The sequence below is a fragment of the Halyomorpha halys genome, unplaced genomic scaffold (assembly GCF_000696795.3).
Source record: "Halyomorpha halys isolate HHAL.00 unplaced genomic scaffold, Hhal_1.1 Scaffold324.1, whole genome shotgun sequence".
In the NCBI taxonomy this organism is placed as follows: domain Eukaryota; kingdom Metazoa; phylum Arthropoda; class Insecta; order Hemiptera; family Pentatomidae; genus Halyomorpha; species Halyomorpha halys.
This window is the reverse complement of record NW_027112641.1, coordinates 376,188-401,583: the sequence shown is the minus strand read 5'-3', so window position 1 is coordinate 401,583 and position 25,396 is coordinate 376,188. Positions and strand designations below refer to the sequence as shown.

Genomic DNA, 25,396 nt, shown 5'->3' with positions numbered 1-25,396 from the left:
ATGTTACTTTTAGCTTATTTATTTTAACTTATTTTAACCTATTTATTTATTTATTATCTTTTTATTATTTTAAACTCTATTGTAGGGTGTAGTAGGGATAGATATATTGCGATGTAAGTGCATGTATGCACGTCTTTTGGTTTTTTGCTGCAATGTTATTTATTTTAATATCCATGAATTTTAACTATATTTTGGTAATTTATTTATTTATTTTAACATATATGAATTTCATTGTATTTTAGTCAATTATTTTAACGATGCATGTGGTGGGTAATCTTGGATGGGAAAAAGAATAAATAAAAAGAAAAGAGGTAAAAGTTAGAATGAATAAAAACTAACGAAGATGAATATGAAATCAAAGAAAAACATAGAAGTGGGTCAGACGGTATGGGTTCTGAGGACTGGAGGGACAGTTCAAGAGGCAGTTGTCTCTCTGATGTCTGTGGCTACTACGGAGGGTGGTGAAACGGACTTTGTAAAAGTAGAATGGCCAGATGCAGACGGGGTAGTTTTAGGAAAGACTATCCCCATTGAAGATGTTTTTCCTCGTCCACCGAAAGCCAAAGGCAGCATCACGGAGGCGGGCAGCAGACAACAAGACAAAAGCCCACGCCCTCAGGACAAGGTTTGTCCTAAATGTGAAAGAGGACTCGGAACCCATATCGCAAAGAAGCATCCCAGGGAGGCTAATAATAACACACTGAGGGGAATAATTAGGAATGTAACAGGTTCTAAAAATGGAGAGGATGAAAATTCTAAAATAAAGGAAGACATTGCAAAATGGTCTGCTACCTTCAAAAGCCTACATGAGCAAATACCACGAATACTGCGGATTTTGACAAGGCCATAGGCAAGTTTCTAATATTTCTAAAGACGATTAATGCGGAACTGCCAGGCCCCCAGCACCCAGCCGTCAAATTTTACAAAATGAGGAAGAAAAATAAATCTAATATGACGGACAAAGGTGCTGGAAAAGTATCAAATCCGCAGAGGTAAAGCACAGCGGAGTCGTCGGCAAGAACAATATCAGTACGATGTTGCACAATACAACTATTACAATAGAAGAACAAAAGTAGTGCAAAATATCATGAATGCCGACACTCCTAAGCAATGTCCCTTAAAGGTGGCTGAAATTGAGAGGCATTATAAGATCCTTTTTGAAAGCGAAAATCTCCGTAAGCGTGTGGAGTATGAAGAACAGTCTCAACGTGAGAATTATCGATGCGATTTTGAAAGATGCAAGCAGTAAGAAAAGTAATTGCGCGGTGGTATTTCTCGACGTTGTTGGTGCTTTTGACAATGTTGGCCATGATCATATTGTGAACTCACTGAAGGCGAGGGGTGTGAAAAAAGAAGAAAAAGAATATATGTATAAATAGTTGACCGTAAAAATTGATATATAAGTTGTAAACTATTTTCGTTTCACTTGTGACCGCAACCCTGACCATCTTCCTATATAAGAAAAAGAATACTGTGAAAAAAAAAATGTTATCTTTCTATTATATTGTATCATATAAAAAAAATGTAATTTATATGTGTCCGATCACGGATTGATCAGCACGCTGTGTGATGTAGCAACCCGATGTATTTGGGCAGCATGAATGAATAAATTTCTTTCTCTTCTTCTTCTCCTTGTATAGCTTTTCTGATTGATTTATTTTTGTTTGTGTAAATGTTTTACAGTGTAATCAAATATGTGTATACTTTTTCAGGTAAAGTGTAAACTTGCCTGTGTGCAAAGATTATTCTAGTAATTAGACTGAGCTTTGTGCATGCACCAGAACAGAATTCGATGGTGAAGGAAATTTAATTAAATATTTATATATATATTTACAAATTTAAATTTCCTTTATACTACATTAATATGAAAAGTGATATTTCCACATGGTAATGTCAAGTTAAGACAAAACAACTAATAAGAGGTGTCGTAGTCTAGATGTACCAAAGAGCTCTCCAGTGAAACTGGAAATTAGGTACTCTAAAACAATCACACAATCGGCCAAACCTGGAAGCTCAGTATATAAAATTGAGTACTAATCCAGCACCAGGAGAGCGCTCAAAGTCATAATAAGGCGACTGCAACCATCAAAAACAGATGTTATTAAAATAGAGCCATGGGATTCAATGTTCACTTGACCTAGAGCGAACGTCTCGGTTTGAGGACATCTACAAAGCCATTTGCCTTTATCATACAAATATAATCATTCAAAAACCCTGACCTAAGAGGGAAACAGTGCAATGCCGTAACTGTCAGTCTTATATCCACATGAACCATCTACTTTTATTTGTCAAGTATGGTGACAATCACAGATCAGAGGACTGCAAGAACCCAGAAAAATACTTGCAGTAAGTGCACTATGCCACGAAGAAGGCCATCCAGCTAATTATAGGGGGTATCAAATCTGTAAAACATTAAAATTAAAGATACAGGCATTTCATCGACTGGAAGAGATGTCTGGGCTTCCTGTAAAACCCAGGCTACTCTCTAGAATTGTGAACTTACAAGTGCCAATGATTTCTCACCACCCTATTGAGATCATTCCTCTCTAGCTTCAGATTCCCATCACCCTGTTATCCCCCTCCTTAAAAATGTGTCCACTCTCATCTCACATCCAAGAAGTCCTTAAATGTTCTCAATCAAATCCTCTTCCATTCGAGATCACACTGTGGCCCTGAGACATTTTGTGAATATGCTATTGAAGTTCTGGCCAGCTTCTCCACTCAAGTTGTGTGTTTATAAAGATCTGCGCTCTCACTGTCTCCTTAGGCTTTCAATACCATTTACATGGCTGAGAGAAGCACTAAGATCTCTTGGAGTCTTGTTTTACTTTCCATAGGAAGGCGGTAACATTTGTTTTAGAGTTCCCAAGGCTGATGGTAAATATTATATATAAGTTTGAATGGTTGTTAAGATGAAATTATTTTGTTTTTATGTTCTTTAAAAACAAAATAAATCAAATCATTTTTCTGTTATTTAATTAGTATTATTAATATAATTTTACTCATTTTTACAGCTTTAATATTTTATTATTATTTTTGTTATTTTTCTATTCTATTTACTTTATTTTTTTCTTTCATTATTTTGTCCTTTATTCTAGTATGAATAAACACTTAGAAGTCCTATACCCATAACCCTTGGTTGTGGCAGCTTGTTATTCTTCAATAACAGAAAAAAAGTTATTAGATTCATTAAACCTGAGGCCAACAAACAGGGCTGTAGCCAGGCAGTGACGAGATGTGCCCCCGTCTAGAGTGCTGGTACAGAGAGAGAATCAAATAACTAATGAGAACTTGTATTATGAAAAACATTCTTAGGCAATGCAACCGCTTTGTGTTCATTAATTAAAATGCCTCATAGTTACTAGTGAATAATATATGAATAAATTATTAACATCAATGCATATATAACGATGTATTGATTATTTAATAAATTATATTTAAAACGTATTTATAAAAATATATCTATGGGAGTTATACATTTTTCCTGACACTTTAATGATAAAATTGGCTTTTTAAGTTTGCCTTTTAAGGTTGCCAACCAGTGAACTAAACAAATTTATATGGCTTTTTCTAATATTTTCATGTGAATGAAGACCATAGGTTCTTTTTTTAGGAAACACAAATGCAATAATTAAATGAGGTGTAAATTTAAACTGATTTTTATTAGAATTGATGTTTTTTTTACAGATGTAACTCTTAAAGAAAATAGTTTGATGCTGTTTTGTGGATATTTGGATGTATTAGGCCAAAAACATTTACCTGCTGTTCTAAGCTCTGTTCAACACTATGATAAATTTTTACAGTGTCTTCTGGTTTCTAATACTCCAGATTGTAGGAATGTCACTCTACTAGAAGAATTATCTGTTCGGGGTAAGCTGTAGGATTTTTGTGTATTTTTTAATATTTTATGTTTTAAAATATTTTATTTGGCCATAATGAAATATTTTTTTAGATATAAACATTTTACCATTTTCTAATGAATGCAAATGGAGATGCCTGAAGTATTGTGAAACTGATAAATGTGCTTCTGGTGTTTTGAGACTATGTGCCAAAGTTTTTAAATTGTGTGATAAAGAAGTATTAATTAGCAGTCTTTTGGATGAATTTAATTCAAATCATAATCGGAGGAAAGAAGTAACGTTGCTGCTTGTCAATCTGGTTTCTTCAGGTAAAATATTTCTGTTGTAAGAAAAACATGTTCTTGAAATGTTACTTGGAAAGTATTTATTTTATTTAGGAAAGAATTTATTTTTAAAAAGATTTTTTTTAATGTTCAATTTTTTGTTTTATTATTGTAATAGGTTTCTAACAAAAGACTCAGTATTTTATTTAAATTGCTTAAATTGATAGATTTGTGTATTTATAAATTTTGAGTATAATACATTTTTACTTTCACTTATCCCTATATTTGAACTATATTTTAAGGGCTTATATTCTTGCCTCAAGCCCTTCAATTATATCAAGTTTTATTTTTTATTTTCAAAGCCTCTTTATTTAAATAAAAAATACAATAATATATAACACATAGGTATATATATACAAAATACAAATTACATCTTTGTTTGCCGTATGGCAATTATATCAAGAAAAGATTATTATTTTTTTATTTACTCAGTTTATACTAATGTCTGCGAGAGTATATACATGACTGGTGGAGAGATAGATCTGACCGCTTTGACTCCTCTCTAAATCTGCCAGTGTTTGATATTATGTTAGTTTGTTGACGATTTGTCTACATGTAATAAATACATTAAAAAAATTAACTTTTAATAATTGATTCTTTCAATAATATACTATTGATCATTGTGCTAAATTTACTTTTTTTTTGTTACTAAATTATAAATTTTTGATCTCAGAAAAAATATTTGTTGTATTTTGAAATCAGAAGTTTAAAGGTGAAAAAATTATTTTGTCATATTAATAATTAAAGAAATTTTTTTTCCAACAAAATTGAACTGTATATCACTCAATAATAAATATATTAATTATTTTTCTGTGTTCATAGTTTGTTTTTTAATTTAGGTATTTTTAAAAAAAATAAAAATATCTTAACCATTTAGATATATCAAATAGCATAAAATTTGATTATACTATCTGAGGTTTTTTACTTTATATTCACTGATTTTTGTAAGTTATAATATCTTTATAAAAAAAAACAAAAACAAAAACTTTTGCTGACAATTCCACAGTGCCTCCTGATGATCTTCATTCTTATTCGAGTCTTTGGAAGGATGTATTATGTGCCTTGATGGAACCATCTCTATGGAATGCTACTATTTATTTTAATAATGATGGAATCACAAAACAAACAATACAAGAAAATATTGTGCAGGTATTCATTTAAGATGAAATTTCAAAATATTTGTACATCAGTTGTAATAAATGTTATAAATATATTTGTTCATTATTATTACAGATTTGTTTATTAGCCGATGCAGTCGGACAGCTTGCAGTGGCTGCTGGTCATGAGAATTTTTCACCTCTTTTATTCCAATGTTTCTATCCTGTTTTGGAATGTGCTGGTAGCCCCATAAGCATTATTGCTTCTGCTGGTTGGTATTGCATCATAATTACTAATATTTTTGTCTTATTTGTTGTAATCTGTATCGTCTATAAATAAAATTTTAATTTTTTTTGTTATTAAATTTACTTTTGGTCACTTGTCTTAATATGACCATGGTGAATTATTTTCATTTGTAACGTAATTGTTTTAACATTAAAATTATACATTTATTCAGAAAATTACTGGCACTAATAATTGATGCAATTTCCTCCTTAATTTTTAAAGAAATTTTTGCCCCATTGTTTGAGTTCTACCAGAGGACTGAGCAGCAAGTTTGGCAACTTTGAATGGTAGAAATCAATAAAGCAAGAGGCTTACAGTAAGCTTGTGGCTGCCACGGACATTTTAAATGTGAAAAATTATGTGATGAGGAGCATGCAAGAACTAGCTCAAATTTTCGAATACCACTTCCTAGGGGAGTAATGTAATGAAATATATCAAATTTTTGTAGGCTTTTCTCAAATCCGAGACAAATTTTAAAAATATTCCAAAAATTAATTGACCAGCAGCATAAAAAAAAATGAGTGAAATCATCTCAAAACATCCTAGATGAACGATTTAATGAAATTTCTCAATTTGTGGAAACCTTTCATGATTCTGCTGACCTTACCTATGGGGGCTCCTCTGGAAAACTACTTACAACACTTTTTTTTGTTAATATTTTCTTTTCTTTATTTAAATGAGCATTATATAACATATAAAATTTAATGTTTAGCTAAATAAAGTTTAAATACCTGTTTTTTTACCATTACAACTATTGTCGTTACCTGTGCATACCACTGAATCTGTGTATGCAATCAAATGATACTTGAATGTTTTGTGGGTTTTAAACTAACTTAATGAATCAGGACTCCAGAAAGTTATTGTACAACACCACATTTTCTTTAAAATATTTAGACAAAATGAAATAATTCAAAACGATGTAAACAAATTTTTTTCTTATTTATAAAACCTTTTGAAGATGCAAAAAATGTTATTGGGAGTGTTTAAAACAAAAGAATACATAAGTAAATAAATTTATATTCTTCAAAAAATAAATTTAAATAAATTCTATTCTAAAAAAAAATTTAAGGAGTGAAAATTTCCTTTAAAAATGGCTGAACCCAGAATAATTGTAGGTGGTGGAAGCCAGGATGGTACTAACCATCCAAGGTGAAAGTGAGATGCTAGTGCTCTTCCCACAACAGAAGCTAGAAAAGCGCTAGATTATCGTCATATGTGCTCCCAAGTATGATAATATGTTCTCAACTGCAGTCAAAGTGCATACAACATTATTTGTTGAGCAGGAATAAAAAATTTGGAATCCAATGATTAAGTTGTCACCCCTGATGTACATTTCAAGAGAATCTCCCTGAATCCTGGAATAATTTAGTTAATATACCCAAAATTATGATGAGGAGCATAAAAATAAAGTAACAACAGTCTCAAACCTCTTCCTTGTTGGATGATTTAGTTAAATCTATGACTTTTATTTTTTGTTATTTTTTTTTGGAAGCTTTTCATGAATCGGAAAACATTAAAAATATGCTAACAATTATGCAATGAGCTATATGCAAGAACTGTGGGGATTAGTCTCGGATGTGTCATGTGTGTAGCTAGGGTTTTTTATGTTTATTTTTTAAGTTTAAATGATCTCATAAGTTTATATGCTATTATTATTATTGCTGTTAAATTTTAGAAATATTCATATTTTGCAGGTCTTTTCTCTGTTCACAAATTGTCATCTGTGTATAACGAAAGTGTTAGTATGCTTATCTCTAAAAATGTTGATTATCTTTCCCATCACATTACCATAAAGCTTAGGCATGCTTATCGAAATCCAAGGGTGCTATCGGTCCTCTCTGTCATAATGGAATACACTACTTTAGATATGTTGACTTCCTTACATGATATCATTAATGACGTATGTAGTAATTATTATGTATGCTTTAACTTAAGATTATTTTATTATTCTTTTTTGTTTATTAATATATTTGAATTTTTTTCTCGATTAATTTGGTAACATTCTAGCTCATCAGTACTCCTAAATAACTAATATTTTAAAGGGAATATAATTTTAGACCAAACATTGTTAACATTATATTAGAACGAAGAATTTTTTCTTTGTTAAACTTATTGTTTAATTTTTATTACTTTTTTCATATGAAAATAATTTGAGTATTATTTAAAATAATTAGATTAGGCGTAATTAAGAAAGAGGTGATTTTACGATTTATATTTGATCATAAAATTGAACTTTTGTTGATTTTGTAGGTGCTAGTGCAGAGCTGTGACAGGTTTCAAGATATCAATGCAAGTGCCTTCTTACATGTTTTCAAAACATATTTATCTTGTGTTTTGAAGTGTACAGTCGATATAAAAAAAGATGATTTCACGGAGAAGTCCAAAACCCAAAATGAAACTTCTTGGTTAAAGGAGCTTATGAATTATAATGAAAATCTTATTGCTGCAAATGATTTTTTGGTTGAGGAGGTTTCTGAACCTGATGTTGGGTAAGCTTATTGTTACTATCTCATTAGTTAATATTGTAGCTATATTCATAAATTTATATAACATACATATTTATAAAAACTTCAAAAATTAAATCAGTTATCTTGAAAGTTCTTTGAAAAAATAAGGTTCATAAGTAACATTACAAATTATAAATTTTATAATTTATTACTCTCTTAACTATTTAATATAGGAGAATTATGGTAACTGGTCTAAAGTCTTTATTAATATTGCAATATCATTTGGGTTGATAATTAATCATTTAGTTTTTACTATGATGGGGAAATAACTGAGTATATTCTTATGATTTAAATATTTTTGGATACTTCTGAATAGTAATGTAAAATTCCTGGGAACTTAAACTCTAGAAAATATTCATAGGGAATATTCTCCAAAGTCATAAATTCATGATTTACAAACAACATTATTTAAAGAAATCTGATTGTTCTCAGTTCTCGTAAGTTCTCACCTTTTGGGAATATTTCTTTGCTAAAAAAATATTCCCATTCTATAAGTTCCTTCCCACTGAGAATATTTCCAGCTAAAAAAACTACTTTTGAAGAATTTTTGAAAGAATTATATCATCCAGTTCCCTTGTTGTATGATCTAATTTGATATCTATAATTAGTGTACTGTTTCTAGTTCCCAAAAATTGGGTTTTATCACAGTTATAATTTTTTGGTTTCATTCATAGTTGGTAGTATTGTACCCTTATATGTGTAAAATTGTATGTGTTTATACTTCACTAAGGAAAGAAATTTGTAATTTATTTATTTCAAGTACAGGCAACTGATGCAAGAAGAAGAATGCGAAAAAGAGCCAGAAAAACCTCCTCTTCCTGACCACATTAAGATGACAGTGGATGTTTTGAACAGGAGTCTTCATTTTCTTCCTGGAAATGATTTGTCACGACAAATTTTGTGTTTGCAGGTTAATGTTCTAAAATTAAAATATTTTCTATCAAACTTCATTTTTTTAAAAGTTGTGTTAATGTTTGTAGATATTGAATAATGGAGTTTTCATATTATCAAGCTGGAAGGATGAACTTCTACCTGTTGTTCATAAAATTTGGTCACCATTAGTTGAAAGATTTAGGTCATCAAACGATCCACTTCTTCTCCAGAGAGCTTTTTCTCTTTTGGTATCTCTTGCTCAATATTCTAAAGACTTCATTAGATCTCGAACATTGAAGTAATTATTAGAATTATATAATTGCATTTATATTAGCTCAAGAATTTTAATAAAAATCATATATTACAAAAAAAACAACAAAAAAACTAACAACTTTTGAGAATCACTGTTTAGTGATCACCTTTTAATGAACTAATTTTCATTGATAATGGGACCCCACCCCTTCTGTTCAGAGGTGTATTGAGGAAGTGCTTCTACAGACTATGATCCCATTTGCTCCATTTAGTGGTAAATAGTTCATTTTGATATAGGATAATGCAAGCCAGTATACTGCAGAATTGTCTTAGTATATTTTGAGCATGTGGGAATATTTTTGGCTGACCTGCATGATTCAATATCAATTCAATAGAGCATTTGTGGGATAATTTAGGCAGAGGTAACAGGCCTCCTTGTAATAATTAGCTCTGAATGAGCAATACTGTTCTGGGAAAGTACATTCAAAGTGCAATTGCTTTTACACTGGACAGTGTTAGGGCTCACTGTCATGCAAGAGGGTGTAATATGCATTATTACAAGACCATCCCTTGTCCGAAAACCAGGTGAAAGTGAAAAAATAGAGTTTTTAAAAAAGGTGTACCAACATAACATCTCTCATGTTATATATAGCTCATATATTATATATACATGAATTTAATTAAAAAATATGTTACATTAATTAGTGAAAAAAAATAAATTAAAAAATTGCTAAAGATGGTCAAAGAAAAAATTAACTAACGACAATTAACATAATGCATTTTTAAACCCTCTTTTTTCCTAAAATAAGTTTAAAATTTACTCAAATAAAATTTTTCTTAGAATTTTTATGTTATTTACTTGTAATTACTAAATAAAATAGTTTTAAATATTTCTAATTATTTATGTTAATTTAAATATTTTATTTTTATTTTAAGGGATGTTCTGCCATCTTTGAATCATGTTCTGAAAGATAGAAGTAAAGAAAGCAAAAATAAAAGTCCGGCTGGAGCTTATTCTCTAACACAGACTTATAAACTACAGCTGTTGCTTCTTTCCAGCCTAGGTAAAGTTTCGCTGGACTTAGAATTAGCCCCAAAGGATGTCCAAAGTTTATTGGTATCAACAGTGCCATATCTAAGTACAAAACAGCCATTGCCCCTCCAGGTGAGGATATAATTTTTTTTGATCTAATACCATTTCCTTTATTTTATTGGTTTATATTGTGATTATATTTATATATATATATATAAATAATGGGTTTTTCCCCCAATTATTTAAATCGCATTTCCTGTGAAATAAAGGAAACATATAAACCTATTTAGGAAGCTTGTGTAAATATGTATAAAGAACTGATGAAAGTTTATTCCGATTTAATTTGGGTTCATCTTATGACAATTTGCCCAGACCAGTTAGAGTTAAAATCAGATAATGAAGGTTTTCCAGTTTATAAGGTATTAAATTAACTATTAAAACTAAATATTATCATATCCAATTTCTGCTCCTCTAATACATTTATTGTTTTCCAGCTGGATTGTGGTATCAACGATAAAAATGAGTATATACATAATGTACAACAGCTGTTAAAAACATTGTAATAAATCTATTTATTTTTTGTTACAATTTGAATTTTATTTAACCACATTCAGTTTTAGTAGTAATATGTTATGTGATATTTGTATTGTTCCATAAATTTCTGAACACTAGTTTGAATCCCTATATTCTCTATTATTATTTCTTTATAGTTTGCTGATTGTGATTCGAAACTCTGCTCACTTTCATTACGAGAAATAATGCTCAGTTTTGCTATTGTTAGCTATTAGAGCAGTGGCATTAGGCAGTTACTTCCTTTCGTATCACTGAGGAACAATAAATACATGATTGGTCCAATTTTTTTTTTTATAGTTAGATTTTACTAGGCCTTCTCATCACTTTAAAATAGTGGATCAAGTTACACTTAACAGCTTTTTCCACAAGTAATTTATGAACAAATGATGTATAGATTGGTTAAAAAAATCGCAACCTACCTTTTTGTCAGTACATAATACGAATTACAAAATTTTTAATAATCCAAAAGTATTGCTGTTATCTCACCAGATAAGGAAGAAATCTTATGGTTAAAAAACTTGTCTTTTGTTTCAAATAAAAACATTGCTCCTTATCATCTGTTATCACTTATATATAAGTATTTATAAACAACTTTGTATTAATACTTATTTTATATCACTTTTTGAATAGACTTAATTGTGGTTCTAGAAAATTTAAATACAGCCATTAAAGAATAAAAACATTAGAAATCAAATTTAAATGAATGATCATTTGAATTAACAAGTTGTTGATGAAGCTTTGTAAAAGGGACAAATATTTTTACTTTTAAATTAGTATAATTTTTTTTGTTAAATTTAATGGAAACGTTTCTTAGTTTTACGCCTCTTTTACAGTAACTTGAGGTTTTCATTCATTTGTAGCAATTCTATAAAAGATGACATGGCGGTTGGATGAAGGTCAAGATCCTATTTCAAGGCCTTTAAGTGGAAAGGTCAGGAGGATACTTTATTGTTGAATACTTTTCTTCTTTCGTCTGTAGCTCTTTTACCTTTCTCCTTAATTTATAAAGCAATCTGTTTCCAGAAAGGAATAGAAAAAACGATTAAGCTCTACTTTCCTTCTTCAAAATTTAATGCAATTATTCTAAAAATAAATATCCAAATAAAATGTACAGACTAAGTATAGTGGTATAACATTCATAACGTATAGTTATACTAACATTCATTTTTAGACTTCAAATTATTTGGTATTTCAATAAAATTCTGATTTATCTTATTTTTCCAAAGTTTGGATCATGTTATTTCAATAGCTTGGTTTAGTAGAGATAATTAAGTATTGGCTAACATTTTATTTCTAGTCCATTACAAGTATTTTTAAATAATAATGAAAAAAAAAAATTAAGAAATGAATTAGTCCAATTACAATTTGACACCAATTTATATAAAACACAAGGTCAATGTACCTCCAGGTAATAATAAAATAATTCTCTAACTCAATAAACTGTGTAAAAGAGGTATAGTTTAGTAAAATTAGAGGTATAGTTTTCTCAATTAAAAATACTGTTTTGGAATAAGTAAATTGGGCCCTGGATTTTATGGGGTCTCACACTTAAGTGTATTATTCCCGTTTATTTTTGTATTTGGTTGGTAGTTGTTTGTAGTAATAAATTATTTGGTTATTTTATGTTGAGGTATGGTCCGACATCATATTTGTCGTTGGGGGAGGGGGGTCTGACTTCAGGAAATGTTGGACTCTACATCAATAATTATCAGACAATGTGATAGGAATACAGAGTTTAAGCCCAAATTAAATCGGTGTTGAATACAGCTACGAAATATATTGGACATGTAAAAACGGCCGTACTCAGTTTTCGTTGGATTTTTTTGGTTTTGGAAAATGTTGGTAGCATTGATCATATTCCGCTCTTTTTCTTACTTGATCAGTCTCGGTTTATATAATATTGGTTTTCGTTCTTATAGTGCGATTGACTTTATTAGCCTATTTTTCATATTTGTTAAGTTTTCAATTTAAGTTTGTATTTGTGTCGTTATCGGTTGCAAGGAAAGAGTTTCAAGATCAGTCAATTCTTCATGATTGCGATCATCTTCTTATTTGAGGCTGGTAAGAAAAAAATACTCCATTCATTATGCTGCTTTTTGTACAAATCTGTACTTATGGCGTAAATTTTAGTTAGTTTGATTATCATGTATACAATCATTGTAATGGATTTTAGTTTAACTGGTTTTTAGAAGTCGAATAGTATCATACTTAATTTGAATATAAAGGATCTTATAAACTCAGTCAATCGAATTACTTTATTTACTTATATAAAATTATTTTACCGCAAATTACTTAAATAGCGTGCTATTTTGGATAGTTTATCTTAAGAGATGAATACAAATTTACTAGTGTTTAATATGGTTTTTGATGCAATAATTAAATTTCGTTCAATGATGTTTTCACCTTTATTTTAATTTTACGGAACGTAAGGACTGTAGGCCCAATATGGCCTATTTCAAAAGGGCGCGTATATTTTTTAACTTATTGTGAATAACTCCTTAAATACTGCAGCAAGTAGCCGAAATGTTAATACTTATAAAACTACTTTATAATGAATTTAACTTAAATTTGAGCCCTAATAGAGTTTTTCCCGAAATTCAGTGTTCAAAACCACTATAATTTTTCCAATTATTCAGAAATCATCACATTTTGACTTTATATTGACAAATATGAAAAATAGAGTTCATCAAAAAGAAAGTGATTTTTAATTCCCTGAAGGTTAACTCGCAATTTTACAAGGCTATAAGGGATATAAAGTTACGCCGTAACTATTTTTGACATAAATTAAATTATACGTATTGATACATTTTACATCCTAATTTCTTTGCTACATTATATTTTGATGTTATATTGATAGGCTTTTTCTGTAATTCTTAAATTTAGTACTTTCTTAACAAATCCTTAATACAAAACTACATGGGTTGTAGTGGTACAGGTTTTTTCTTAAATTAAACTGAATTCCGATGTATATTTTCTACTTCTATGGATTCTTCAATCAATGTTTTTAAAGAATTTGACTGTTTTGAAACCTTGTAAAAACTCGAAGGCTGATTCAACATTGTTTTCTTCGTTAGTAAAAAAAACAACAAAAAAACTGTTTGTAAGGCTTTATATTTGATTTAAGCCGCCTATAATGTATTACAGCTTAGGCCAGTGAAGAGCAGAATCCTGCTTTATGTGGAATCCACTATGGTCAAGGATGTCTGCCAAGATAAAAATGTAAAAAAAAATGATCTAGGATCAAGTAAGATTTTAATGGTTAATATTTCTAATGGAAAATGATTAAAGTCAAGATTTCCGAGTGATAAGAACAGTAAGAAAACCGTGTACATTAAAAATTATACAATTGAAGACTAAATGGGAAAATCAGGTATATCAGTTTTCCTCTAGTATTGAAAGAGAACTAAGTTTATTTTGGAATCACTGACTTGTTTAAAAATTTATTTAGAATTAGCTCTCATTCTGGATCCCACTGAATGAAGACAGCATATGTAAGTTTTAAAAATGGAAGTAATAATGAAACCAATATATATTTAAAACTTTTTGTCAAATGATTTATTTGAAATAGATATTCTTGGGCCACCTTTTTATGCTGGTTCTGATAAGGAGTTCTATATATATTTTTTTTATACCACTCATGTTCTTACACAAAATTATAATTATAGTTTGAAGGTTTTAACCACATTAAGTTCAGATATATAAAAGTTAGTTCATGTGACAATTTATGATAAACATTTTTAAAATATTGTAAACAACTGATGAAGAAACATTTTTACTGTCTTACATTGAAACAAAAAACAGTTTTTCATTAATTGTCAAACATTGTCTTCTTTGACTTTCTTACATTTATACTGTTTCTCTTTAACATACAACAGTAGTCTACTATCATTGACTAATACATCTTCTCTGATATCTTTTCATCTCCTTAATATTCTGGTAAATGCTTTTATCTCACTCTTAACAAGAGTGTGCCTGAGTTCCAGGAAAGTATTCAATATGGAAATGGACTCATGTTACATTCCAACTCTTCAATATTTTCATAATGCCTCTGAAATTACTGAATATACCTTACTTTTTCTTTGTTCTAAGAATAAAGTCAAATATTTATTTTTGTTAATATAGAGAGCATAGAGAAAAATAGTATTTTCTCACTCCTGTCAGGAAGAAACCAATCCAGTTTAAATCAGATGTACAATAATTTTCTCAAACTAATATTTGTTTATTTCCATCTTTGTGTGTAAAAAGCACACATTATTATTCTTGATAAATATATTACTGACCTAACAGTCGACATCGGTTTTATTTTTCTTCTTAGAACATAAAAAATATTTTTAAAAATTGAAGTAAGTAAACATATTAAACAATCTAACCTAGAACCAACTTAATTTTCTGAGAGTGGAGATATTGCAGATGTCAAACAAGAAATAACATCTGTAAGTTGGGTAAAAGATATTAGCAACTTGTAAAATCGTGTCATCCTGTCATTTTATGTTTTTTCTATGTGGTTTCTTTTTAGGGAGTATTATGATTGGAGTCAGTGATTCTCTTATACCTTCAAGTAGTTGCCACAAAGAACCCTTGTGTAACATAAAAAAGTCTTTCAAATGTATGATCATATTTAGTTTTCACATATTTTCAGGCAAACTTAGAAATACATAATTGAGGATTAAATGATAATATTTAATTTCCTTTTGACTTAATGACCATATCAATATATCATTTTGTTTATTGCTAGATAAAAGATAAATTTTGCTTATCAAGTATAACTGAAAATATTGATACAAATTTAGACATTAAGAATTGATAAGTATGTCTCTGATGCTTATAAGTATGCTTATTGATTCCTGTAAATTACAACTCTAAAATTGTTACTAATAATTATGATATAGCCATTCATGTTTTACACAGATGATCTGCTATGTAATATTCTCATTTCACTCAGTAATTTTAGATTAGCTGAAATAAATTGAGTTTAAAAGGTCATTGAGAGTTTTCGTATTTTCCTTAGAATTTAAAACTTGATACTGAAATGGTCTTACAAAAACAAACAAAAGAATAAAATAAAATAGCAACACTTTAAACCCAATGCTGTTATTTAAGCTTATTTATATTATTTTTAAAAACTATTTCTGTACTTGAAGTGTTTTATATCACATCTATCACCTCAAGAGGTTTTGAAAGTTATTCACGTTATACTGTAATGATAATTGCAATACATAATGTTTATCAAATTATTTTATACAGTAATATTAGAATGATAATGTGATAAAAAAAATAAAATTTATTAATGATAAAACACTGATGACTGTAATGGCAGTAATGGTAACAGTTAAATATAATTTTTTTATTAGTAGGAATTATGTTTTGTTGTGTATTTGTTTTTTATCAATTTATTCTGTTAAAATTCTAATGAGCTCTCTTCACGTGTTTTCCTTTTTCAGTTAATGTATAAATTCTTAATGTTTTGAATATGAGAAAAATGAAGGTAGAATGGATGAAAAATAAACCCTTATTAGTTCAAAGTGTTTATTTCTCCGACTAGTCAATTCTTTGTTAGTACTAAAAAAGAAAAACATAATTCAGTAAAACACAGAAATAAAAAGGAAAAACAAAATGAGAAAAAAGAGAGCCGAGTCTTAGATAGAACTAATCCTATTGACCATATAAAGATGTGTTCCTCAAAGAAGTTGTTTTATTTATTGCTGGTGGCTGCCCTGGTGAGAGGTGGCTGCCCCAGACTGGTCCGACTGCTTGGGCCCCACTCAGTCTGGCCACTCTCTTTCCCTTTCAGTGCCACCGCCTCGCTTCCTCTTTTATCGTGTTTCCTCTTTTATCTATTCCAAAAAGTTCAAAGTATTTTTTCCTATGAAAGATCAGTATGAATGAAATTCATGAAAACAATTTTTTGGTTTTAATTTTATTATGTAATGGCAGAGTTAAAATATTAGGTGCTCATTATTGTAGTGGTATGAATGATGAAAGTACATTGTAATTCATGAGTTTTTTTAAACATTTATGTAAGTCGTATAAAATCATATTTACAACAAACTTCATGAATGTTAACAGTAAAAATAGTTTGGTTTGGTATATTCATTTAAAATAAATAAATAATTTATATAATTTTTGTTGTAATCTTGGTTGTGAATATGATTTTATTTGCAATTTAGGATTTAAACAGTATTATTCAACCCCAACATAGGGATTTAAGTTTACTTCTTACATTATTTAAAAATTATTATTGTTTTAATAATAATGAGAAAGCATGAATTTGAGATATAAACAAATATTAAGTTTAAGTTTTAAAAAATTCTAAATTTTTACTTCTAATTTTAAAAAAAAAGTATTATTAGTTAAAGAATAAACATTGCTGCTTATATGGTTCCTTTCTTAAGATCCTCACAGGCTGTGGTAAAATTATTGTCCGACTACTGATACAATGTAGAAGTATGTATCCTGGTGAAAGTATTTATAACATGAAAATACGTTCCAAATGTTCACTAATTAATTAATGATCGATAAAAATTCTCTTGAAATCATGTTGCACCTAATTAATATAATTTCCATTAATTATATATAACTATTGCTTTCAAATCATGCCAATGAGTAAATTGATTTTTATTAAAGATTTTGGATTATTAAAAATTTCATTTTGAATGAATGAATTGTTTACATAATAGTATAATTACAGTGGTTTTCTTCCAATAATTTTTTTTGTTTTTAATGATAGGCAGTTTTTGCCCGTTTATACCTGTTACAGTTTTGGTTTTTAAATGTGAACTGATTATTTTCTATTCCATTTTCTATTTTATTTAGCACATCGCAATTTAAAAATTCCATCTGATTTCTAGCTCTACAATCTTACAGATCCACCTTGGATATCATCAAAATGATCAAAATCAGAAGAAAATTATCATCCATTGATTATTGATTTCAGTTTTAAAAACATTCTTTACCGTAATTTGTTTTTGATTAAGTTATATTTATAAAATTAAAATAACTTTTAAGTGGAGAAGATGGTTGGGGGTGTGGTGAAAAAAAAAACAACACAAATATACAAAAAATTATTTATTTATGCCGACATTTATAATATAAAAAATATATTTATACCTTATTAAAATAACTGTTTTTCTGTTAAAGTATGATAAATTTTATACCCATTCAAAATAGTAGTAGAAATACTATGTGTGTCCAAACCTGCAGTGTGAGCATTACTGCAATGCACCTGTCAGAAATTGAAGCTACTTCTGTAACCTTGACACATAAAATATTTGTAATCCTTATTTTAGGAATACTATTTAGGATTAAGTAGCTATAATTGTAAATAACACTTCTTCTTTTTCTTTTAATTTATCAGAAACATATAAAAATTGTGACCTTTGAAAGCGGTATGATCCGATTAAGTCGCAGACATAGGGCTTTTTATGTATTCATTACTCTGTCAGCTTCTGTTAAGATACATTAGGCAGTCTTTTTAATGATTTTTATACTGGTCCATCATAAAAAAATAAAGGAATTATAAGGATAAAATAATATGTATTTTATTTGTCAACTATTAATAATTAATAATACTTTCTCCTGCTGATTTTTCAACTGTATCTATAACCAAAATTTACTGAAAAATATATTTTAAAAAGAATATGAAATCGTTAAATGACATAACTCTTATTTCTTGCATTGGATCAATTAGGATGATATTTCATGATTGGATACATCAGGAATCCTATTATATTTCTGTTAAAAATAATGTGGCTATTTTATTACAAAAGTGTTTTGCATTTTTACTTTTTATGCAAGAATTATGCATATCAAAAATAATATATTCTGCAGTTGTGTATTATAGTGTATAATATAGCTGCATTCTTCAAGTATCTTATACCCCTAATCTATGTAATTACTGATATATTCTAAAAAACTCTCAGAAGAGTAAATAACAAATAATCAAGGATGCTCTGATGGATGGAAAGTATAATTAGTATTGGGGAGGATTTTATCCCTCTGTTCATAATTGTTATAAAAAGAGATAGTAGTATCTGTAGATAATATGAACTATAGATAATATGAACTATAGTAACTAATAAGTAGTTATGAAAATGGATATTAGTACTTAGTCTGTTAAATTTTTTACTTTTTGGAACTAAATGATTTTCTTACGGAATTTTTTACATCAATCACATTAAGTTCATGTCAATGTTACATATCAGTATTGATGATTGAAATATTTTTCTTTTTGGATGATTTTCTTTTTTCTGGTTATTTTATAACTTTTAAATTTGTATCAACGATGGTTAATATAATTTCATCGGATGCCTCGATACTGTGTGTAATTTATATTTTCATTGTTATCTGAGTTAGGAAATAGGTAGGAATAAGATATAGGCAAGGACATAGAAGCTAGTATAGATAGGTGGGGGAGGGAGGGCTGAAAAGCTGTAGAAAACTATTCTTTCCTGACATTGCAAGGAGAAGCATATGCTGGAGGAATGTACCGGTCTTCTAATCCATCTGGAAAAGCCTAAGGGGAACCAGTCATTGGAGCTTGTTGAAGTAAGGAAAGGAAGATGAAAGGATGTTGAAGTTACAATCCTTAAAGTATTTGTTGACCCAGGAAAGGGTGTTGTAGCAGAGAGAGCTGTTACTTCAGCAATTTGCTTCTATTCTGGCCAAGGCATAAAGATGTAATTTTCATTATTGAATCTAAAAAGACTAATTACAAAATGGTGTTTACTACTTCTCAAGTTTTTTCTGTTTGAGCTGAGTACCAGAAGTAGGATTTATAAATGTGTTCATAATATATGACTCATTTCTATATCCATCATCATGATCAAGTAACACAATATTCTATTTGCCTCTTGAAAGTAAACTAGTCTGTAAATTTTCCATATGATATAATAAATTCCCCCAAGCATTCGGGGGTAGATTTAAATTTTACATGCCCTTATACCAAGAATTTTTGTAGACCCCTCCTCTCCTGGAGGGCAAATTTCTCCTATAAAATAATGTTTGTAATGACAACTTTAATTTTATCACACAATAAAATCACTTATGAAAATAACTTGAAAATCAAATTTTTGTTCTTTGGGCGTATTAAGTAAATTAAATTGCCAAAAAAGGAATTGAAAATATTGGAATAATTGTAATTGGAAATTGGAAATTTAAACTTTCGATGATTATCAAAACATTGATAGATAAGTTGATAATACATTAATGACATTGAAATTTATTATTACTATTAAATGTCGTCAGATTAAAATGGGTATATTTTAGTTTACTCTTCATGTTTGATAGAATCATAATAATAGAAGAACTAAAGAAAATAGTCCAAAATATGGTTTGTAATAAATTGATTATTTGTTTGGCCTGATTCTGAGAACCGTTAAATAATATTGTTGGTAAGTCGTAATAGGAGTATTAACTTAAAAGTATTTATATTTTTACGAAAAAGTGACAAATATATATATAATTAAACTTAAAATAGGCAAATTAATGAATAAATAAATATAATTCTCTAATTGGTTTGCTGTTTCATAATTTAATTTTGACTATATTATATTAGACTTGGGCAGACTATTCTGCCCTGGTCATTAATTAAAAGTCAAATGAACCTATTTTATCAGCATTGCATTAATTTTTAAAACTTTTAATTTTAGATCAACTTAAGATTATCAACTATCATATAAACAAACTATTTTTTTAAGAAAAATAGTTTAATTCAAAAACTAGTTAAAATAATTTTTATTAGAAAATAGTTTGTTTATATGATAGTTGATAGTGTTAAGTTGATCTACAATACAAAAGTTTTAAAAATTAATGCAATTCTGATAAAATAGGTTCATTTGACTTGTAATTAATGACCAGGGCAGAATAGTATGCAAAACGTTTTTGGTTCCGTCAATTGGATGTGAGGTGTAAATTTATATTTAAGATTGTCCTCGAGGAGTGCTGAATTGGCGGAAACGTTGGACTGTTGATGGTATGATAAAGAGTGTTGAGACTTAACATAGATAGCAATTGATTTAATGAAAAAATATGCTTTTTATTTAAAGTGAATCGAGTATAAATAACCAATTATTTATTTTTGAAGTATATCATCTTTGTAGGACACCTGTTTACCTGAAAAGTATAAGGTTTTCTTAAAATATTTTGTATACAAACATGAGTATTTCCCTCATATCTTGTAAGTAAAAGGATATATATTTTTTTATTTACTGCTCAGATTCTACTTTCTGAAATTAGGCAATTATATTTATTTTTTCTGAAGCATTTATTTATTATTACAACGAAACTTGTATATATTGAGCACCTATAGGATAATTTTTCCGTTATATTTAGATGTCCGTCGAGAAGAGGTGAATATGGAAAGAACAACAAAATGAAATAATAGAATTATGCCCATATCGCGTGTCTGAAAAAATAACAATAATACGATTCATATATAATTAAAAATAATATACCATTCTAGAGGCCACTTTTGCTCAGCCATCGTTTGGAAGAATAAGTATATTATATTTCTGGCTTCTAAAATACTTGCGAAATGTCTTAAGGACGATGTGTTGCTTTTTTTTAATCATATAAAGATTTTTTAATGCAGTTACTACATCTAAGCTAATTAGGAAAATTCTTAGAATGAATGATTAAATTAATTATGCATATTTAGCTCATTAAGAGATGAAAATGTCGCTTTTATTAGTACGAACTAAGATGGATTGTGATCTAACGACTAAACCGAAGAAGTAAAATATAGCAAATTGTATACATTTATTCACTCAAAGCATTTTGCTATTTCATCTACAGTCTTCAGCTGATGGTCCTGGATACACTAATTTATTAGTGTACTAGATGTTAAGGTTATTAATTCTGAAAATTATTACTTCAAATACTGTCTCTCCATTATATCAAAACCTAGTGCTATGTGCTGTTCAATATTTCGATAGAGTTGCTTTAGTTCTCAATGCACGATGGCTTTGTTTTCGAATAACACTCAAAGTCTAAATGTAACAGTTACAATACTATTAATATTGTTGTATCTTACTGTTAAAAAATGTTCTTAATGTCGTAATTTATTGAAGTTCAGTAATAGGAATTGCATTGGTTTTTTATCTTTCCTGATTTTATTTTTTGCAGATCATTTCACTGTGGACAGAATGCACCTCTGAAATTCTACGTTGAAATTTATTGAGTGTGTTCAAATGACTAAGCCGAACAAGTTATTAGAATATCGCATATTATGTGTATTCACTCTAAGAAAATAATTAAAATTTCACAATCTGAATGCATTAATGTAATACATACGAAAACAACTTCTGTCACGTTAAAACATTTATATCACATTTCCAAGGCCAAATAGATTCCTTTGAGATGGAAAGTATTTGGCTAATTTGATTCCCGAGGTTGTGTAATCTGGCTACATCAGCTCCCATTTATTTTCATTTGTGCTATTATAAATTTTACCAATATAAATAACTATATTATAACGAGGAAATTTGCCCATAATATTTATTAAAAAAATCGTTAAAGAATTGATCAACATTTGAAGATGTTTCACTAAAAAGGTTCTAATATTTATAAGGTTTTAATAATAAATTTCAGATATGAGAAAACAAAATTTTACTTTTGACCTGATTAATGTATTTCCAATTTTGGGAGCTATGAATTAAGAACTGATTAGTTGCTATCTCCAATGCTTGCATCAGTCATATTAGGTCAGAAATAAACTTTTTACGCTGAAAAATCGTTTTATTTTATTTCGTAGTATAAAAGCTTTTAGATGAAGCCCTTCATTTGATCAGATTTTATCATGACGTCTGACATAAAGTTTTCGAAGAATGTTAATTGTTCTTTCTAATTTATATGATAAAATTATTCCAAGGAACATCACTATAATTATTCATTATAGTATTAGTATCTTATATTACAAAAAATAAATGACTTTATCAAAATCTCCAATTTAATATAAGGTTGTCTAATTTGACATTTTTGTAAATTAGATTTCCTTTTAGAAACCTTCTCGTTGAAAGTTAATCATGTTGGGACGAGAACTATTGGAGTTTCATGACCTCCCCGACCCTGAGGAAAGAACTGATGCAATCAGCCGTGCTTATGTTTACATTCTGAAAGGGTCTACAAAGTTCTGCCTCATTTTCGTTGCCGTAACACTGACCCTTTCCCCTCCCAACCACTCAGCTCCCAAAAGAACTAAATGGATACGGTAGAAATTCGTTCACTTGATAGTATACTGATACATAGGTTTGTCGACATTCTTTCTTTGAATGGGTTGCATGAAATGCAGTAAGAAATGCATTAGCGAGTTATGGATGCATTGTCCTTGGGTCGCGCCTTGTGTACTTAAGTTGCGAAGTGTCAATTAGTAAGTTCATAATGGATGTATTACTTCTATTATTACTATTTACTACATTATTTCCTTACCTCACGGTCTTCACGAATGATTTGTAATATATACTTGTGAATTTCATAAAAGATTGAAGAAAATAATAGAAGAGCGAATTTGTATAAAAATTTCTTGCAGAAATTTGAAATCATTCAATCTCTGTCTCGTAATCTATGATTTTCTTTATACTTTTTAATCTTCAAAATGAAAATGTTAATCTTGGTGCTTTGTGTCACTTGTTACCCTTGGAACAGAATTGAAGAAATCTGTTTTGTTGGATATATTAAACAGGAAGACCGAACGACCTGATGGTCAGTTCATTTGTATACCGCCTTCATTAATGACCGGTTTCTATATGATCTAAAAACACCTCTAGAGCAACATGTATACTTTGTCTTCTAAATAAATTATGTAGTTTATTCGAAGAATGTCTCCTATGGTTATTCTTTAATCTGATCCTAGAGAAATGATGTGGTCAGTAGCGTTTTCTATCGGCCAATAAGACGATATCAAAGTCCGTTTTTTAAAAAGGTTTTCTGTGTTTTCTGTAGTTTTTAACGGTTATGGCTTCCAACTACAAGAAAACTATTCCCTTGCGACCTTTGAAGTTTCATACCAACCACTTTTTGTTTTTAGCGTATTAATAATTAACAGAAGATCTTTAGTAACATTAATGAATTAACTTAACATTAAATATTCACAATATTTTTACTTAAGTACGTTTGAGTTTTAAAAAAAAAGTTGTATTTTTTTTTTTAGTTTATCTGAATTACGTACTGTGCAAAATAGATATTACAGTTCTCTTAAATGTTGCTTGTTTATGTTAGATCTTCAGTTGACGGTCCTGGGTCCAATTTAAGTTATTATTATACAGTATATGATTATTATTAATTCGGAAAGGCATTGCTTCAGATACTGTCTCTCCATTATTACAAAATCTAATGCTTACGTACAGCTCAATATTTCAGACAATCTTCGATGCAGTTCTCAACACTCGGTGGCGTTGTTATCGAATAACACTCAAAGTCTAATTTCAATAACAATTGTGTAAATATTGTTTTACCTTGCTGTGAAAAACTGTTCTTGTAACTTTAGTGAAGTTTAGTAGATAGGAATTGCTATTGTTTTGTTAGTTTTCCTAGTTTCATGTTTTGCAGATTTCATTGTAGCTACAAAGTACAACCTCTCGAATTCTATGTTTAAATAACGAACTAATTTATAGGATGTGATCAAACGATTAAGCCGAACAAGTAATTAAAATATCGCAGATTTCATGTATTCACCCAAAGAACATAATTTAAATTTCGTTAAGCATTATTGTAATGCATACACGATATAAAAACATCATTTCTGTTACATTGCAATCCTTATATCACATTTCTAAGCCCAAGACATATTCCTTTGAGATGGCAAAGAATTTACCTTCCTGAGGTTGTGTAATCTACCGCATCTATCGCGATGTTCCTGCTCCGGCGTTCTTTTCGTGGACCTCCCAGGATGTCCACTATAAGATGCCATATTTATGTATATCAGTGGACTGGATGGATGCGGTGGTCATCTGCCGCTAGTGGTAGGGGCAACGGGGAGTTAGTCTGCGCTGGCTTCTGACCAGATCACCATCTTCGGGATTGTCCCATAGAGGTACCATTTCACGCATATGTGTATTCTTAGTTCTAGCTTGTATATTTCTTAGTATTGCAGTGGCTACAAAAATATATTGGGAGATTCATTAAAAAGATATTGTTAATGTTACTCATGAAATTAAGGTGGTTCGTGACAGACTTAATGCAAATTAATAAAATTTGCGAATTGTATTCTTGTATGGGGGTTCTCTCAAAAAATAGGTAATCAATGTTGTTCATCTAGTTTTGGGTTTTAAAGGAATTATTGTTTTTTTCACAATCACGATTCTCATGTAAACTTGATCTTGAGTCGCTGATGGGACTGGTTGTTACTATCGTTTTTCATGCTGTTTAAATTGATAGAATTATTTGATTGGTTAATCTGCTTAATAAGTTAGAATTTTGTTTATAATGTATTATTATTAATAACAATTTGAAAAATAAAAACAAATTAAATCAATATGTATATAAAATAAGAGGTGTGTCCCCGTGTATTTCACTTTGCACTCACAACTACATAGCGCAGACCATTGTTGTTTGTGTATGGTAGTTGCTATTAGTGTCTCATCGTGCACTATGGTAGTT

At 29.2% G+C, this 25,396-nt stretch overlaps 1 protein-coding gene and 2 long non-coding RNA genes across 4 annotated transcripts in view; all 3 read left to right on the top strand.

Annotated features, from left to right (window-relative positions):
• Tti1 (Telo2 interacting protein 1) overlaps positions 1-10,819 on the top strand; it is a 23,287-nt gene extending 12,468 nt beyond the window's left edge. For both annotated transcript variants that reach the window (XM_067050460.1, XM_067050461.1), the window contains 11 exons: positions 3,688-3,870; positions 3,953-4,168; positions 5,190-5,332; positions 5,417-5,552; positions 7,261-7,466; positions 7,817-8,055; positions 8,839-8,983; positions 9,054-9,244; positions 10,135-10,363; positions 10,522-10,650; positions 10,726-10,819. In XM_067050460.1, the coding sequence (XP_066906561.1) occupies positions 3,688-3,870; positions 3,953-4,168; positions 5,190-5,332; positions 5,417-5,552; positions 7,261-7,466; positions 7,817-8,055; positions 8,839-8,983; positions 9,054-9,244; positions 10,135-10,363; positions 10,522-10,650; positions 10,726-10,794 (1,886 nt within the window). In that variant the 3' untranslated portion in view covers positions 10,795-10,819. The remainder of the gene's footprint in view (positions 1-3,687; positions 3,871-3,952; positions 4,169-5,189; positions 5,333-5,416; positions 5,553-7,260; positions 7,467-7,816; positions 8,056-8,838; positions 8,984-9,053; positions 9,245-10,134; positions 10,364-10,521; positions 10,651-10,725) is intronic.
• Positions 10,820-13,810: 2,991 nt separating this feature from the next.
• Positions 13,811-14,409, top strand: LOC136796523 (uncharacterized). Its single transcript, XR_010844251.1, has 2 exons — positions 13,811-14,174; positions 14,253-14,409. It is a non-coding gene; the product is annotated as an uncharacterized lncRNA (long non-coding RNA).
• A 10,344-nt stretch (positions 14,410-24,753) lies between these two features.
• The window catches only part of LOC106681284 (uncharacterized), a 305,757-nt gene continuing 305,114 nt past the window's right edge, over positions 24,754-25,396 (top strand). The window contains exon 1 of the long non-coding RNA XR_010844250.1: positions 24,754-24,830. This is a non-coding gene — a long non-coding RNA (uncharacterized lncRNA). The remainder of the gene's footprint in view (positions 24,831-25,396) is intronic.